Source organism: Vanacampus margaritifer, chromosome 5 (genome assembly GCF_051991255.1).
Source record: "Vanacampus margaritifer isolate UIUO_Vmar chromosome 5, RoL_Vmar_1.0, whole genome shotgun sequence".
NCBI classification, from domain to species: domain Eukaryota; kingdom Metazoa; phylum Chordata; class Actinopteri; order Syngnathiformes; family Syngnathidae; genus Vanacampus; species Vanacampus margaritifer.
This window is the reverse complement of record NC_135436.1, coordinates 5,950,001-5,968,586: the sequence shown is the minus strand read 5'-3', so window position 1 is coordinate 5,968,586 and position 18,586 is coordinate 5,950,001. Positions and strand designations below refer to the sequence as shown.

The 18,586-nt window shown below is 36.8% G+C and overlaps 2 protein-coding genes and 1 long non-coding RNA gene across 9 annotated transcripts in view; all 3 read right to left on the bottom strand.

The window, feature by feature from the left end:
* Positions 1-18,586, bottom strand: part of akap1b (A kinase (PRKA) anchor protein 1b) — a 72,466-nt gene that overhangs the window by 35,642 nt on the left and 18,238 nt on the right. The gene's annotated exons all lie outside the window — the stretch shown is intronic.
* On the bottom strand, positions 764-13,388 carry LOC144052332 (uncharacterized). The gene is made up of 12 exons (XR_013294200.1): positions 13,084-13,388; positions 12,951-12,992; positions 12,605-12,691; positions 7,432-10,888; positions 7,192-7,340; positions 6,727-6,789; positions 5,593-5,646; positions 4,433-4,486; positions 3,278-3,331; positions 2,252-2,317; positions 989-1,042; positions 764-884 (listed from the first exon to the last, which is right to left on the bottom strand). It is a non-coding gene; the product is annotated as an uncharacterized LOC144052332 (long non-coding RNA).
* The window catches only part of LOC144052330 (uncharacterized), a 15,521-nt gene continuing 10,570 nt past the window's right edge, over positions 13,636-18,586 (bottom strand). For 5 of the 7 annotated variants that reach the window (XM_077566279.1, XM_077566278.1, XM_077566280.1 and 2 more), the window contains 7 exons: positions 17,909-18,014; positions 17,440-17,513; positions 15,032-16,991; positions 14,718-14,804; positions 14,275-14,316; positions 13,968-14,018; positions 13,637-13,875 (listed from right to left, as the gene is read on the bottom strand). In XM_077566279.1, the coding sequence (XP_077422405.1) occupies positions 13,655-13,875; positions 13,968-14,018; positions 14,275-14,316; positions 14,718-14,804; positions 15,032-16,991; positions 17,440-17,513; positions 17,909-18,014 (2,541 nt within the window). In that variant the 3' untranslated portion in view covers positions 13,637-13,654. Of the gene's footprint in view, positions 13,876-13,967; positions 14,019-14,274; positions 14,317-14,717; positions 14,805-15,031; positions 16,992-17,439; positions 17,514-17,908; positions 18,015-18,586 lie in introns of all 7 variants that reach the window. The other 2 variants (XM_077566277.1, XM_077566276.1) reach the window with 2 other exon arrangements.

Here is an 18,586-nt window from a genome sequence, read left to right as displayed (position 1 = left end):
AATGCAGCCTTTGAATTGACTTGTTAATTGTAAATATAGCCACAGCACTGAGAAAGATCTTTATTTTTTTCCACACACACACACACACACACGCAGGTTTGCCTCTGTGTATTATGAGGACATTTTTTCCAAACCTGTTTAATTGTGTATTACGGGGACACCCCTTTCCGCTAATGCCAGAGAGATGGGACTTGCACCCCAAAAATTTTTTGGGGGTCATCCAGGGAAATTTCACTTCAAAACTTTAAAAAACTCAACGCACAAAAAAAAGAAAAACCTGAAAAAACAGTAATTATGAGGACATAGATAATGAGCTAAATAAGCCACGCCCATGGCAAAAATGGTAATTATGAGGACCAACTCACATTACAAGGACAAAGTTTACACAACACACAGCAACCATGTCACTGAAGTGACTTGAAAGTTCTGGCATTCTGACGTTACACAAACTGAAATGACATTGATGTGTAATGACTTACCTGATATAAGGTCGCATTGTTGTGCATAACAATACTGTGAAATGCAAAGTCATACCTGATCCTTGAGCACCATGTTACAACTTTAGGACAGACTGAAACTGGTATGTTAATAAAACAATGCTTCTTATGTGACCAGGTTATCTAGGTCAAGCACATCTTTGTAATGGATAAGCTAGACATGAAACCAGATGCAAAAGAGTGAACATTGAACATTTTATTCTTTAAAACATGACTACCTCTCATCTTAAAGATGAGCAGTTTTCTAATAGCTCATTACTGGAATACCTTCGGATTTCAGAATTTCTGAAAAACAGGTTCAATGTAGGAAGTGTCTGAAGTACTGTGAGAATCTGGAACATATTCCTCTGCTGATGAATCCTCACTTGAACTGGATACATCAGCAACCTAATTTTTTAAACAAAAACAATTATTACATACATACAGACATACATATTGTCGCTGTCCTGTGAAAAACACTTCCACCATATTTTCCAGACTATAAAGCGCACCGTGATACAAGCCGTGCCGCCAAGAAGGATCGCTACCGGAGAGCAGCCCGCGACCTAAAAATGGAAACATGTTTTTCACAGGACAGCAATGATATCCATATATACAGTAGACGCACACATACATGTGCATATATACAGCGGCTCTAAAATTGACACCTGCCGGATGCGGGTTAAAGTTCCTTTTGGCGGGTGGTCATAAATATTTACTAGCTTTACTTCGCTGCTACTTAGTGATGCACTCGAAGTAGAAGCTTGAGACAAGTGTTGAGCGCTCGCGGAAGAAGTAGCTCCCGCCATTGATGGGCTAATGTGCTAAAGTTCATTTACCAAAGATAGGTGGTCTTCATCATCAAGCAGTTTTGCATTTTTTTTTTTTTTTGCAATCAACGGGATATGTGCCAGATGCTGGAGCAAACTAGAAAAGCATTTAGAACCTAAAGTTTGTGCATATACTAAAGATTATTATAAATCTAGTCACCACATTTATTCGAAAGATGAGATGAAGCATTTAACAAGAGGGATAGTTAATATGCTTAATCTATGGCATTGCCCCTAAAACGGGTCTTGTGTGATACAGTCCTTCAGTTACAGTAGACGTTTTCTATTTTACCGAGTCAGACAGTCGTTAAGATTGAGACAATTGCTCAACATTTTGCTGCTTGCAACTAAAGACAGCGGTATAAACATGGGTCATAATTTATCCTCTTGACTAAATTATATTCATTCAATGAAAATGCCTGCACTATTAATCCTGGTTGCGTGAAACAAAGATCCATTGCAGATACAAATAACACACAAGATAAAATACCCATCATGCCAGTCCATTCTAGTGCAGCGAAAGGTCCAAAACATAAAGCACATTTATCCAAGCTTGATACAAGTGAATAAACTACCTGATGTTTACACTTCTGTTTAAAAAAAAAATAAAAAAATTATAGCGAGTTCACCTCTAAAATCCACCATAAATAAATTAATGGGAAAAAAAGATCACTACAGTGCATAATCTAAATCACCAAACTGCCAACAAATCTTGAATTTGAGATATTTTTAATGTTGACTTGTAGAAATTTTAGTCCCATACAAGCGTATTGTTGGATACAGTATTTTTAACGTCTTGGCAATACACATTGCATAAACAATTGTTGTGATTATATTTGTTAGTTATATAGTTTAGCCCTAGCATCTACTCTACACTCTTCACTCCTAACGTCTTGCTTCTGAAAACTGATTTCAACATCAATATTCAAAAAGAAATCTCGTCACCTGGTCAACTTTGTCTGTGACAGCTACGTCTTCAGCTATGTCTTCAGGTTGTGCGTCAGTTCAAACCTGGTACACATGAAGAGAAAAATACATATAAAATTCAATTCTTAGTAACACACAAGACTGTACCTGTGCATGTACACAGTTACAGTACATACAGAACAATGAATAGGTTAAAGTATTGTGAATGCAAACTCATTTTATTTGCCATTACAAAAATAAATAAATAAATCCTTCTGCACTACAGGTTTGTGTACATTGGTGACGTCTATTTTTCACAATGAAACAAAAACAAGAAAATACACAGTCCTCAGAGAATCCATACCTGACCAGAGTATGAATTGTGAGGACTGTATGTGTAACTCCAAGCCCTGAAAACTTATTTTACACTCACAGTGTATAAATACACTGTCCTCAGAGTGTCAGTTATTCACAACTACGACATTGTGAGGACAATGTATCTGCGAGGGCTGCTCAGTATTGACAAAACATGCGACATGGGTGTTTTATACAGTGATGGAGATTATTTAAACATTTAACACATACCTAAAAAAAAAGATCTATCCATATACATATATATATACACATACATATAGATATATATACTGTATACATAGCGAGACGGACAGACAGACATAGCGAGATGGACTGAGCAAGACAGATAGATATAGAAAATAAAGATAGAGATAAAGATAAAGAGATCTTTATAATCCAAAGAAAGAAATGCATGTTAATGCGGAAAAATAAGCATGCTCATTGTGATCTAATCTTATCCAATTAAGTTATTTTTTGTTAGTAATGCCCCTCGATACGGTTCTCTCGTATGGCGATGCGCAATTCAGGTAGTCTCTGATTGGTCAAAGTCAGACTAAAGTATACAATGCAATATTCATTTGTTGCTTGTCTTTGCAATACACATATTGCATGAGCCATTCGTGCGACAAGATATTTTTTTATATATTGTGCCAACGTCTTGCTTCTGAAAAATGTATTTCAACATCAACATTCAAAAACAAATCTAGTCACCTGGTCAACTTGGTCTGTGACAGCTATGTCTTCAGGTTGTGCGTCAGTTGAAACCTGGTACACATGAAGAGAAAAATACATATAAAATTCAATTCTTAGTAACACGACTGTACCTGTGCATTTACACAGTTACAGTACATAAAGAACAATGAATAGGTTAAAGTATTGTGAATGCAAACACATTTTATTTGCCATTACAAAAATAAATAATCCGTCAGCACTAGTGGTTTGTGTAAATTGGTGACGTCTATTTTTCACAATGAAACAATTAATAGAAAATACACAGTCCTCAAAGTGTCCATACCTGACCAGAGTATGAATTGTGAGGACTGTATCTGTAACTCCAAACCCCTGAAAACTTATTTTACATTCGCAGTGTATAAATACACTGTCCTCAGAGTGTCAGTTATTCACAACTACGACATTGTGAGGACTGTGTATCTGCGAGGGCTACACAGTATTGACATGCGACATGGGTGTTTTATACTGTGATGGAGATTAAACATTTAACACGGACCTAAAAAAAAGATCTATACATATACTGTATACATACATACTCTATATATACAGTATATATATATATACACAAATATATATATATATATATATATATATATATATATATATATATATATATATATATATATATATATATATATATATATATATATATATATATATATATATATATGTATATATATATATATATACACACACACAAATATATATATATATATATATATATATATATATATACACAAATATACATATATATATAGATAGAGAGACAGATATATAGATATATAGACATAAAGATAAAGATAGAGAGATCTTTATAATCCAAAGAAAGAAATACACGTTAATGCGGAAAAATAATCATGCTTATTGTGATCTAGTCTTATACAAATAAGTTAGTTTTTTTTAGTAATGCCCCTCGATACGGTTCTCTTGTATGGCGATGCGCAATTAAGGTAGTCTCTGATTGGTCAAAGTCAGACTAAAGTATACAATACAATATTCATTTGTTGCATGTCTTTGCAACAGACATATTGCATGAGCCATTCGTGCGACAAGATCTTTTTTTTATATATTGTGCAACGTCTTGCTTCTGAAAAACGTATTTCAACATCAACATTCAAAAAGAAATCTAGTCACCTGGTCAACTTGGTCTGTGACAGCTATGTCTTCAGGTTGTGCGTCAGTTGAAACCTGGTACACATGAAGAGAAAAATACATATAAAATTCAATTCTTAGTAACATGACTGTACCTGTGCATTTACACAGTTACAGTACATACAGAACAATGAATAGGTTAAAGTAATGTGAATGCAAACTCATTTTATTTGCCATTACAAAAATAAATAATCCGTCAGCACTAGTGGTTTGTGTAAATTGGTGACGTCTATTTTTCACAATGAAACAATTAATAGAAAATACACAGTCCTCAAAGTGTCCATACCTGACCAGAGTATGAATTGTGAGGACTGTATCTGTAACTCCAAACCCCTGAAAACTTATTTTACATTCGCAGTGTATAAATACACTGTCCTCAGAGTGTCAGTTATTCACAACTACGACATTGTGAGGACTGTGTATCTGCGAGGGCTACACAGTATTGACATGCGACATGGGTGTTTTATACTGTGATGGAGATTAAACATTTAACACGGACCTAAAAAAAGATCTATACATATACTGTATACATACATACTCTATATATACAGTATATATATATATATACACAAATATATATATATATATATATATATATATATATATATATATATATATATATATATATACACAAATATACATATATATATATATACACAAATATATATATACACAAATATACATATATATATATATACACAAATATATATATATATATATATATATATATATATATATATATATACACAAATATACATATATATATAGATAGAGAGACAGATATATAGATATATAGACATAAAGATAAAGATAGAGAGATCTTTATAATCCAAAGAAAGAAATACACGTTAATGCGGAAAAATAATCATGCTTATTGTGATCTAGTCTTATACAAATAAGTTAGTTTTTTTTAGTAATGCCCCTCGATACGGTTCTCTTGTATGGCGATGCGAAATTAAGGTAGTCTCTGATTGGTCAAAGTCAGACTAAAGTATACAATACAATATTCATTTGTTGCATGTCTTTGCAACAGACATTGCATGAGCCATTCGTGCGACAAGATCTTTTTTTTATATATTGTGCAACGTCTTGCTTCTGAAAAACGTATTTCAACATCAACATTCAAAAAGAAATCTAGTCACCTGGTCAACTTGGTCTGTGACAGCTATGTCTTCAGGTTGTGCGTCAGTTGAAACCTGGTACACATGAAGAGAAAAATACATATAAAATTCAATTCTTAGTAACATGACTGTACCTGTGCATTTACACAGTTACAGTACATACAGAACAATGAATAGGTTAAAGTAATGTGAATGCAAACTCATTTTATTTGCCATTACAAAAATGAATAAATAAATCTGTCTGCACTACAGGTTTGTGTAAATTGCTGACGTCTATTTTTCACAATGACACACAAATAAGAAAATACACAGTCCTCAGAGTGTCCATACCTGACCAGAGTATGAATTGTGAGGACTGTATGTGTAACTCCAAGCCCTCAAAACGTATTTTAAACTCACAGTGTATAAATACACTGTCCTCAGAGTGTCAGTTATTCACAACTACGACATTGTGAGGACTGTGTATCTTGCGAGGGCTGCACAGTATTGACAAAACATGTGACATGGGTGTTTTATACAGTGATGGAGATTATTTTGACATTAAACATGGACCGAATATATATATCTTCATAATCTAATTAAAGAAATACACGTACGTGCGGAAAAATAATCATGCTCATTTTGATCTAGTCTTATCCAAATAAGTTTTTTTTTTGTTAGTAATGCTCCTCGATACAATTCTCTTGTATGGCGATGCGCAATTAAGGTTGTCTCTGATTGGTCAAAATCAGACTCAAGTAGGGCCTGGCAATAAATCAAATTAATTGAATAAATTAAATTCAAATTGAATCGTTGAAAATTTGCTAAATCGTGAAATGTATTTTGTCTTCTGGATTATTAAAAGCTGTTATAATGTTCTGTTACATCCAGATGTTATTGTGAGTTGTAATTTTGCACAAGTGGTGGCAGAATGCTGGATGGTTGGTTTAAAAGACTTTTTATTTTATTTTTTGGCCATATCGCTTAGCCTCAGACTAAAGTATACAAACAATCCAATATTCATTTGTTGCACGTCTTTGCAATACACATATTGCATGAGCCATTCGTGCGCCAAGATATTTTCCACATATTGTGCAGCCCTAGTATCTCCACCCTCCACTAATGTCTTGCTTCTGAAAACTGATTTCAACAACATTCAAAAAGAAATCTAGTCACCTGGTCAACTTTGGCGCAGTCTGTGATAGCGGTGTCTTCATCAGGTTGTGCTTCAGTGGAAACCTGGGGTAGATGAATAGAAAAATACCAATACAATTAAATTCTTACTAAGACTAGACTGCTAAACTGTAATTTCATGTAATCATGAATGTGCGACCAGTAATTCTAGTATGTCACATGTATGAAGCAATATCCAAATGTCATGATAAGCAATCACGATATGATAATCAACATGATATTGTGAGGTTAGCGATACTCACGATAACTGTAAAAGTAAAATAAAAAAATAAGTCACAATATTGTAAAAAAAATGAAATAAAAACAAAAAAAATTATATTGAGAAAAGAATGTACTTTTGCTTTTGAGTTATAATTAATCTTTTATGTTTTGTCAAACCTTGCACGATAACCCCCCCACCCCCAAAAAAAACAAAATTAAGTGTGACAACACACCATATAAACATACCATAGTGTTTTTCCATTGTAGTGAAATTCAAACATGAAAACCTTCTGGGCATCATGATACACTCTCAGCCTGTTTTCACATAACTACTCCTCGATATTCAGTAGGAAAGACTCCCTTCTGAAAGGAGCAGGAACTGAACACTCCTCAACCTTACAAAGAAAAAGGGATACAACGGAAATATTTCATTATAACAGTAATGAAAACTAGGCCCATACTAAAGAATCTTTTACCAATACTCACCTTTGAATGAATTAATATATTTTATGGTGAAGCCATCCTTGTCTTTACCTAAGGATGAAAAATATGCTACCTCTTCTTTGGGTTTAACTTTTGCCCTCTGTGGCCTCATGACTGACATATCTCACTGAAGATAATGATCTAAAGCTATAGAAAAAAATTAGTTTCAATCAGTTTGATAGGTAACTTGGTGCAGATGTTTTGAAGTTGACTTTCTGTGGACCATAATATCCTGTGCAGTGTGCAGTAAATGTGCCAACGAAAATAAAATACAGTGGATAGCACAGCTCTGCTAAATATTTGCATAAATTAAATGTAATGAACACTAACATACTTTACTTAAATATTTCTATTTAAAGAACAAATTTAAGTAAACACAAATGCAGCAATTTACCAATACTTCATTTATACTGTACTGGTAATACTAAACCATTGTATATTTTCACATCATAAACCAGCCTATCAAACCAGCCTGTTATTGCTTTCCTCTTAAAAATTTCAATTAGCATTTATCTTACTCAACAGACGGTTAGCTCTGCTATGCTAACTGAGCTAACCGTCACTAACAAAAGCGTAGCAATTATAAATAATTTGCTGCAACCATCATAATCAACAGATGGTTAGGTATGCTAACGTTAGCTTAGCTGCACTTACACTGGACTTGCATTATAAATCATTTTCAGCAATGTACACAAGCGACCAACATTAAAATAAACAAGTTTCTGGAGGAAAAATTCAAGCTTCAAACCTACCTCATTAGCACAGCTACACTGCCATCACGTCTCGTGAAGTAATTAGAGCCGGGGCGGTTCTCTATCGGGGCTGCTAGATGACGTCACTTCCGTACTCCGGGCAATATAATAAATCACATTTAAATCAACAAATTGGTTCAGTGTTGGATTATGAACTTTGTTGATAAGAGTGGCTATTGTTCTATGATTTACAGTGTCAATTAAAAAAAAATAGATCACATTTAAAATTAACCCGAAAGGCTCATATACTAAATTAATTACCACAGACGAAAACAAAGGATATTATTGCTAGAATTATAGATAATTTTGTAATCGTTTAATGTGATTTCAGTTTGTTTTTTTAAAAAGTTATTATTATTTTTTTCATTAACGAAAATGTTTTTTTGCTTTAGTAAATAAAATAACCTTGCTGCTGTCACACAGTTGCTGTCCGAGGATGTTTTGGTACTATACTTTAGTAATGGATGCATGTGTTTTTTGGCAAAATTGTGAGCGAGCCCAGTAACTTGGCTTAGAATTAACCCTGCAAATGAATGGTCACATGATGCTTTACTGTTGGCATGAAGCAGGACTGATGGTAGCGCTCACCTTTTCTTCTCCAGACAAGCATTTTTCCGGATGCCCCAAACAGTTGGAAAGGGGGTTAATCAGAGAAAATAACTTTAACTCTTTTTTCCTTATTTTGGTCTGTGTTTATGGAATCCCTTTTTCACTGGTCACACCAGGCCATCCTCCAAAAGTCTTACTCCCTCACCATGGGTGTAGATGGACTCATACCTGCTTACTGCCATTCCTGAGCAAGCTCTACACTGGTGGTGATGTCCTTATCCCCGCAGCTGAATCAACTTTGGGAGATAGTCCTGGCATTTGCTGGATTTTCTTGGGTGCCCTGAAGCCTTCTTCACTTAAAGTTTGTAAGGTCACTAAAGGAAATTACTTTAATTTTCATGGCAAATAGGGACTTTGCAATTCATCTAATCACTATAACATTCTGGAGTACATGTACATGCAAATTGCCATCATAAAAAAACAATAATAAGTCAGCACTGCAGATTTTTAGAAAATCAATGTCATTCTCAAAACATTTGGCCACTGGTGTACAGAAAGATGTTATACTGTAAAGGTAGGGTGGGATGTTAAATGATGAATCAATGTACTGCACTGACAGTTTCTCTGTCTCTGCTGTTAACCATTGTACATTTTTAAATAAACAACCACTGAAATAATTAAATACTGAAATATATAATTAAATGTCATAGGGTATTTCATTATTTAATTATTTACTTAGGAATTGGTGGCTGCAAAAAAAATAAGGCTCTGTGTCTACAGACAAACATTCACAATACACAGCATTTTGAGAAAAAACTGAATTATGGAGACGTGCGTAATTGTGGGGACAGGTGATGGTCAGCCAATCAAATGCTGTGAAATATACACTGGTGTGAATTATTCATGAAGTGGTGCATTACAAGGACCTTCCTACAGGGGGCGCCATCAAATACACAAAAATACACAAATTCACGTAATTGTGCTTTACAAGGACATTGGCTAAAACTTTGGATTTAAGCCTTCTACAGCCCTAGAAGCACTTCTGCATTGAAATAATTATGAGGACATGGGCTGTGTCCTCATAATTCAAAATGTCCTCGCAGCACGGCATGTATTCAGGTGAAATGTCCTCATAATACACAAAGGCAAACACACACACACACACACACACACACACACACACACACACACACACACACACACACACACACACACACACACACACACAGGTTTGCCTCTGTGTATTATGAGGACATTTTTTCCAAACCTGTTTAATTGTGTATTACGGGGACACCCCTTTCCGCTAATGCCAGAGAGATGGGACTTGCACCCAAAATTTTTTTTTGGGGTTGTCCAGGGAAATTTCACTTCAAAACTTGAAAAAACTCAACACACAAAAAAAAGAAAAACCTGAAAAAACAGTAATTATGAGGACATAGATAATGAGCTAAATAAGCCACGCCCATGGCAAACATGGTAATTATGAGGACCAACTCACATTACAAGGACAAAGTTTACTCAACACACAGCAACCATGGCACTGAAGTGTCTTGAAAGTTCTGGCATTCTGACTTTACACAAACTAAAATGACATTGATGTGTAATGACTTACCTGATATGAGGACAAATTGTTGTGCACAGCAATACTGTGAAATGCAAAGTCATACCTGGTCCTTGAGCACCACGTTACAACTTAAAATTTTAGGACCGACTGAAACTGGTATTTTAATAAAACAATGCTTCTTATGTGAACAGGTTATCAAGGTAAAGTACAGCTTTGTAATGGATAAGCTAGACATGAAACCAGATGCAAAAGAGTCAGTGAACATTGAACATTTTATTCTTTAAAACATGATTGCCTGATCTTAAACTTGGGTAGCTCTTAAAAGCGATAACATAGAACGAAGCAGCCGCTTACTTGCCACTTTTCTTTTTGATTGAAGTGCCTCGATTGCGTACAAAGTCTCTTATATTTTGAACAGTGCGATTTACCAGGATAGGGTGCTCTGCAGTCTTGCACAGATCACATTGTATTTTTGTGGCAAACTTCCCCTCCTTAATAAGGTCTTTGAAATGCTTCATCACAGCAGAAACCTCAGCTGGAGACCAAGGATGCTTTTTCTTTCTCCGAAGATCGTCAATTTCATTTGTGAGAAGTTCTATGAAAAATAAATCATTTGTTAGAAACACAAAATGTACTCTACATCAACAGTTAAGTCCATTTTCAGTTTTTACCAAAACATGCCATCTCAACTCACAACAGTCACCATTAACAGTGATTCACGACTGACTAAGCCAGGGCACATTTTAAGTCTGAAAAATCTCATGGTACACCCCAAGATGTGAATACACATATCAATCACAGTGGAACCTCGGAGTTCGAATGTCTTGGAGCTTGTACAAATCGAGTAGAGTAAAAATGCCTCGGAGTTTCACCTCATTGTCGGAGTCCAAACACCCAAGCAAAGCTGAATGTACCTTGAAAGGGTAGCCGAGAGAAGCAGAGTGATGCCGAATGCTCACATCACGGTAGTCGAGACGGGGCGCTGCTCATAACAAGTCAGAGCGTGAGATGCTCCGTACATTCGTAAGTGCATTTTGATTTTTCCATGGTAATTTTCTATGCCATGGGCCCAAAAAAAGACAATAGTGCCAGGGGCAGCAAGGAAAAACAAACTACAGTGGATTTAGGAAAGGAGATTATCACATCTACCGTGACTACTTCCGTAAATACTGGCGCAAAGACCCCTCCGTAGCTGTTCAATAATGTGCCTGACGTTAAACAGCGCACGCAAGGACCCCTTAGTAGTCAAACAATATGCCCAATGTAAAATACACAAACTCCGCACTGAACCAAAGCATGCATTAACATAGCAATCATGAGGAATTTAAAATGGGGTCTGTACATTTGAGAGTGCATTTTTTTATCCACCGATGCAATCACACCACAACAAAAAAGGTCAGTTTTTTTTTTTTTTTTTAACTGTACAGGGTGTGGTGTACACCTTAAATTAAATTACAAATAAATTAAAATAGAAATGTTCTGTTTAGGGAGCTTGGGAACTGATTAATTGCATTTACATTATTTCCCATGGAAAAAAATTTCCACAAGTTGAACAAATCAAATTTAAGTTAAAATTTATTTATGTCCCTGTAGGGCAATTAATGTTACAGCAAACAGTGAACAACATTTAAGAAACAAAACAAAGACTTTGAACAGTTCACAGGAACGAATTATGTTCAAACTCTGAGGTACCACTGTATGTATTTTTTGTCATCCAAGGAAGAGTCTTCATTTGTTCTACCACTATACATTCCTGGCATAGATGGTGTAACAAGCATTCATTATTTATTCTAAATAATTTTCTGACCACCCATCCATATTCTCTCGAGGGTCGCAAGCATGCTTGAGCCCATCCCATCTGTCAATGGGCGGGACGTGTGGTTGACCAATTAAGTAAAATTTTATTTCTCCCAGAACACACCATAAGCGCTCTCATGGCGCACTAATGTGCCACGGCACACTTATCAGGAATCACTGGATGAGCAAATGTATGCCATTACATGACGCTGCATTTATTAATTCAGATATGAGCGCAGTCTATAATCATGTCCGATCAAGTCTGAGCTGGTGCATGTACATGTCCCATGGCGACCAAGCGTACATGCAAATGTATTATAACTTCATCTTTGTTAATTTTTGTGCAGTGTGGCTGCACACCACACACGGTACGTTCAAAACTGTTACTCTTGTGATTTTTTTCTCTTTACGTGGCGTCCCTCACAGTTTGGAAGCCGGCCGACAATTTTAAAATCCTACCGTGTCAACCAGGCTTAAGTGGTACATTATTATATAGTATGTCTGTGTAATTTACCTTGATGTCCATGATGCTTTGTCTTCCTGACTTTTTTGGCCTTGGGCCCTGAAGGTTGTTTAACAGGCTGCCACAATGTCTCGGCTCCTGTAGAAAGTGCAATAAAGCTCATTGTAGTATTACAACAGAATTTGAACTAAACATGATACTCTTCTTTACATAATAATTTAGTAGTGGGGGGGTGCCCAAGTATCGTTATCAGACATATGCTTGCATGGCATTTGTGGTACGGTCAATATGTGCCTCCCAAGCCTTGATGCCCCTATCCGATGTCGGAAGTCTGAAAGTCCGTCGGAATGTGCAAACACACAAAAGTACAGCATTACATTGTGACTCTTAACCATACCTCTGGATGTTCCTTCTTGTGGATCATCTGTAGGTGGAATATCTAAAAAAAAAATAATAATAATTAATTGCAATGTTTGGCCAACAAGCCGCAAATCATACAATAAAGCATGTTATCAGATGGCGACACATACCATGTGTGGGCCCTGAAGGTTTTTTAACAGGCTGCCACAATGTCTCGGCTCCTGTAGAAAGTGCAATATAGCTCAATGTAGTATTACAACAGAATTTGAACTAAACATGATACTCTTATTGACATAATTTAGTTGTGCAGGGGTGCCCAAGTATCGTTAGACACATGTATGCATTGGATTTTGCGGTACGGTCAACATGTGCCTCCCAAGCCTCGATGCCCCAATCAGATATCGGAAGTCTGAAAGTCCGTCGGAATGTGCAAACACACAAAAGTACAGCATTACATTGTGACTCTCAACCATACCTCTGGATGTTCCTTCTTGTGGATCATCTGTAGGTGGAATATCTAAAAAATAAAATAAAAATAATTAATTGCAACGTTTGGCCAACAAGCCGCAAATCATACAATAAAGCATGTTATCAGATGGCGACACATACCATGTGTGGGCCCTGAAGGTTTTTTAACAGGCTGCCACAATGTCTCGGCTCCTGTAGAAAGTGCAATAATAGCTCAATGTAGTATTACAACAGAATTTGAACTAAACATGATATTCTTCTTGACATAATAATTTAGTAGTGCGGGGGTGCCCAAGTATCGTTATCAGACATATGCTTGCATGGCATTTGCGGTACAGTCAATATGTGCCTCCCAAGCCTTGATGCCCCAATCCGATGTCGGAAGTCTGAAAGTCCGTCGGAATGTGCAAACACACAAAAGTACAGCATTACATTGTGACTCTTAACCATACCTCTGGATGTTCCTTCTTGTGGATCATCTGTAGGTGGAATATCTAAAAAAAATAATAATAATAATTAATTGCAATGTTTGGCCAACAAGCCGCAAATCATACAATAAAGCATGTTATCAGATGGCGACACATACCATGTGTGGGCCCTGAAGGTTTTTTAACAGGCTGCCACAATGTCTCGGCTCCTGTAGAAAGTGCAATATAGCTCAATGTAGTATTACAACAGAATTTGAACTAAACATGATACTCTTATTGACATAATTTAGTTGTGCAGGGGTGCCCAAGTATCGTTAGACACATGTATGCATGGCATTTGCGGTACGGTCAACATGTGCCTCCCAAGCCTCGATGCCCCAATCCGATGTCGGAAGTCTGAAAGTCCGTCGGAATGCGCAAACAACACACAGAAGTACAGCATTACATTGTGACTCTTAACCATACCTCTGGATGTTCCTTCTTGTGGATCATCTGTAGGTGGAATATCTTAAAAATAAAATAAAAATAATTCATTGCAACGTTTGGCCAACAAGCCGCAAATCATACAATAAAGCATGTTATCAGATGGCGGCTCATACCATGTGTGGTAAAAAAACAGCAACCAAAAAACAGTGTAAAATAGTTTCTCCTGGAAAGCCATGTATCAGGATACACATGTAGCGCAATGCAATACAGGACATATCAGGATACACATGGTATTGGTAAGTTGTTGGCAATTCCCAGCCTAGTATATATGGACACTAATTTTGAAATGTGAGCCAACCTTTCCTAGATTTAGCTGCACTTTCAAGGTGTTACAATAATCACATTGCATTACAGCCTATGGTTACATTCAGCGCTGTTAAGATCCTGAATACCAGCAGAGAAAATACCTTCACTGTACTTACCCATATTAGTTTGTTGAAATGATTGGGGTTCATATTCCTCAGCCTCACTCTCTGCACTTTGTTCGGAAGCAGTGACGTCGATAGTATCTGACAAAAAAACGACAACCAACTATGTTAAACGTTACACGTGAGCTTCAGTTGCATTTCATAATTGTTAATGTGAAATTAATTTATGGATATTTGTTCATAAATTAAGCTAGTAAAAAAGACAAATATAATAAATTATGCTTTGCTGTCTGCAGTTGTAATTATCCTTGACAACCTGTAAAATGTTTGGGAGAAAAAAAGCTACCCTAACTTTTAACAATGTGTACCTTCAATCTCTATTTCTTCTAGTGTTTTTCCCTGAAGACTTGCAAGGGTTCCTTTCTCCATAGCAATAAGTAGTTTTGATATTTTAGCCAGCTGGGTCGTAGCCTCTGGTAACCTGTAATATTCTCTGTGGACACGAATATCATGCCCTAAGAAGTCAGCAACTTGGTCCAGCTCATGGTTCTTGAGGTTCAGGACTTGAGACAATGTGGCAACATGTTTGCGTAACTGCGTTGACCTGAGGTGTTCCGGATTTTGAGCCCCACACTCATTTGCATAGGTTCTTAAACAGTCTGATCCTCTATAAGGAGTCAAACAGTTGGGTCTTGCAAACAAAAAAATGTTCTCCTCTGGAACTTCACAATCTTTTCTTTTGTTAATGGGCTGTGTCAGAGAATCAACCATGTCTGGTGATAGCAAAACAGCAACTTTTCGCCCTCTTTTGCCCCTAATTTCCACACGGCTGAAATGTTTGCACAGTTTTTGTTCAAACTTTGTCAGGCCAACTGCCACATCTTTATGGAGGTCAGCTGTGTCCCTTTGAAGGAAGCTCTTTAGTTGCATTTTGGCAACTTCTCCTCCACGTCGTCTGTTGAACAGAATTATTTTAGCTAAAGTTACTCTGCAAAGTTCACCATAGACTTTTGTTGATGGGATCTTGTCCAAGTTCTCAGATGCTAAACTTCCAGTTGTTTCAAGATGTCTGTGGAGACGTTGTACGTCTTCTGTGAAAGGCAGAGTGGATGCTTTGTTAAAGTGCTCCTCATGTAAGGTGGTCAAAGCTGTGTGAGACACAAGCTCAGACCACTTTGAGCTTTGCAGTTTTTGGAAAGTCTTTGCTGAATTCTGCATTTCCTTGTCTCCAGACATTAGCGCCCTGCAGTGTAAGATGTCACATATCTTGTGCAAAGAGTGGCCCAACTTCAGGGCGAGGCTTGGAGTTTTGTAGCAGTGCTTTTCTTCGTCAAATCCAGACACCTTCTTGACAGCTTGAACTACTAAATGAAAATTTGCCGGTTTTACAGCTTCCTCGAAGGTAAAGAGTGAAAATTCTGTCCGCAGTATCAGAAGTAGTCTTCCAACTTCTCGAAGCTTCTGCCGGACATATTCAAATTTGGTGGGATCTTGACCATGTTTATTGAAAAACGATTGGGCCAACTGAAGAATGCAAAAGTCTCTGCGCACAATAGCAGCGACGTCATCATCATTCATCACACTCAACAGCTTCCAAACACCTTGGGATATTGGCTGGCTGTGGACTGACTCAGACATTCTGGCCAAAGTTAAGACCCTGGTTTTTCCAGGACCAGGACTCTCTTCCTCTGCTTTCATGGAGCATTTTCTAACATGTCGCCACAGCACCCTCCGAAGAAACATTCCTTGGCAATAGATGCAGTGCACATATTCTTTTGGGTCATACTTATTTTTCGGTTTGCGTTTAATTTTCAGCAATCCAGTCCCACTTTGCATTACATCTTTGTTGTGTTCAAAATTCCCTTTGTTCCTGAGTTTGTCCAACATTTTTTTACGCTCCTTAGAGCCTTTGGGGAGTGCCAAAACTTGAGCAACATCCGCATATGTCTTCTCATGGGTTTTCAAGTGACGGGCAAATTTGGTTTGAGGTTTTCCACATATACAGCAGTAATTTTTCTTGTTTTCTGAAGATATGTTTGAAGAACAAATCTCATCTTCCTCAGTTCCTGTACTCTCTTTAAAAGGTTCATTTTCTGTATTGCTCTTCTGAACTCCTCCTGCTGCTTGTAATTGTTCAGCCTCTTCAAAAGCCTCAAGACGCTCTGTACAATCAGGATGGGCAGTTTCCTCATTGCCGATTCCTGGAAGACCTTCGGATTTCAGAATTTCTGAAAGCGGTTCAATGTACGAAGTGTCTGAAGAACTTTGTGAATCTGGAATATATTCCTCTGCTGATGAATCCTCACTTGAACTAGCGACATCAGCAACCTAATTTTTTAAACAAAAACGATTATGACATACATATACATATCGTCGTTGTCCTGTGAAAAACACTTTCACCATATTTTCCAGACTATAAAGCGCACCGTGATACAAGCCGTGCCGCCAAGAAAGATCGCTACCGGAGCCAGCAGCCAGCGACCCAAAAATGGACACGTGTTTTTCACAGGACAGCGATGATATACATACTGTATATACATATATACAGTAGACGCACACATACATATGCATATATACAGGGCTCTAAAATTAACACCCGCCGACCCGCCAAATGCGGGTTAAAATTCATTTGGGCGGGTGGTCAAATATTTACTAGCTTTACTTGGCTGGTAATTAATGATGTTCCGCTCAAAGTAGACACTCTAGACAAGTGTCGAGCGCTCGCGGCAGAAGCAGCTCCCGCCATTGATGGGCTAATGTGTTAAAGTTCATTTACCAAAGGTAGGTGGTCTTCATCGTCGAGCAGTTTCGCATTTTTAAAGCAGGATATGTGCCAGACGCTGAAGCAAACTAGAAAAAAGAAAAATATTTAGAACTTAATGTTTGTGCATATACTAAAGATTATTATAAATCTAGTCACCACATTTATTCGAAAGATGAGATGAAGTATGAAGGGATAGTTAATGTGCTTAATCTATGGCATGGCCCAAAAACAGATCTTGTGTGATACAGTCCTTCAGTTACAGTAGACTTTTCTATTTTACTGAGTCAGACAGTCGTTAAAATTGAGACAATTGCTCAACATTTAGCTGCTTGCAACTAAAGACACAGGTATAAAACATGGGTCATAATTTATCATCTTGACTAAATTATATTCATTCAGTGAAAATGCCTGCACTATTAATTCTGCATGAGTGAAACAAAGATCCATTGCAGATACATATAACACAAAAGATAATACCCACCATTGCATTGAATACCATTCCATTTTAGTGCAGCAAAAGGTCCAAAACATACAGCACATTTATCCAGGCTCGACACAAGTGAATTAACCACCTGATGTTTACACTTCTGTAAAAAAAAAAATAATAATAATAACAGTGATAGCGAGTTCACCTCTAAAATCCACCATGAATAAATTAATGAGAAACAAAAAGATCACTACAGTGCATAATCTAAATCACCAAACGGCCAACAAATCTTCAATTTGTGATATATTTAATGTTGACTTGTAGGAATTTTAGTCCTATATAAGCTTATTGTTGGTTACATTATTTTGAACGTCTTTGCAATACACATTACATAAACAATTGTTGGGATATTATTTGTTAGTTATATAGTGCAGCCCTAGCATCTACTCAACATTCTTCACTCCTAACGTCTTGGTTCTGAAAACCGATTTCAACATCAACATTCAAAAAGAAATCTCGTCACTGGTCAACTTTTTGTGTGACGGCTACGTCTTCAGCTATGTCTTCATCAGGTTGTGCTTCAATTGAAACCTGGTGCAGATGAAGAGAAAAATACAACTAAAATTATATTCTTAGTAAAGCCCCTAGATACGGTTCTCTTGTATGGCGATGCGCTATTAAGCTAGTCTCTGATTGGTCAAAGTCAGACTTAAATATACAATCCAATATTAA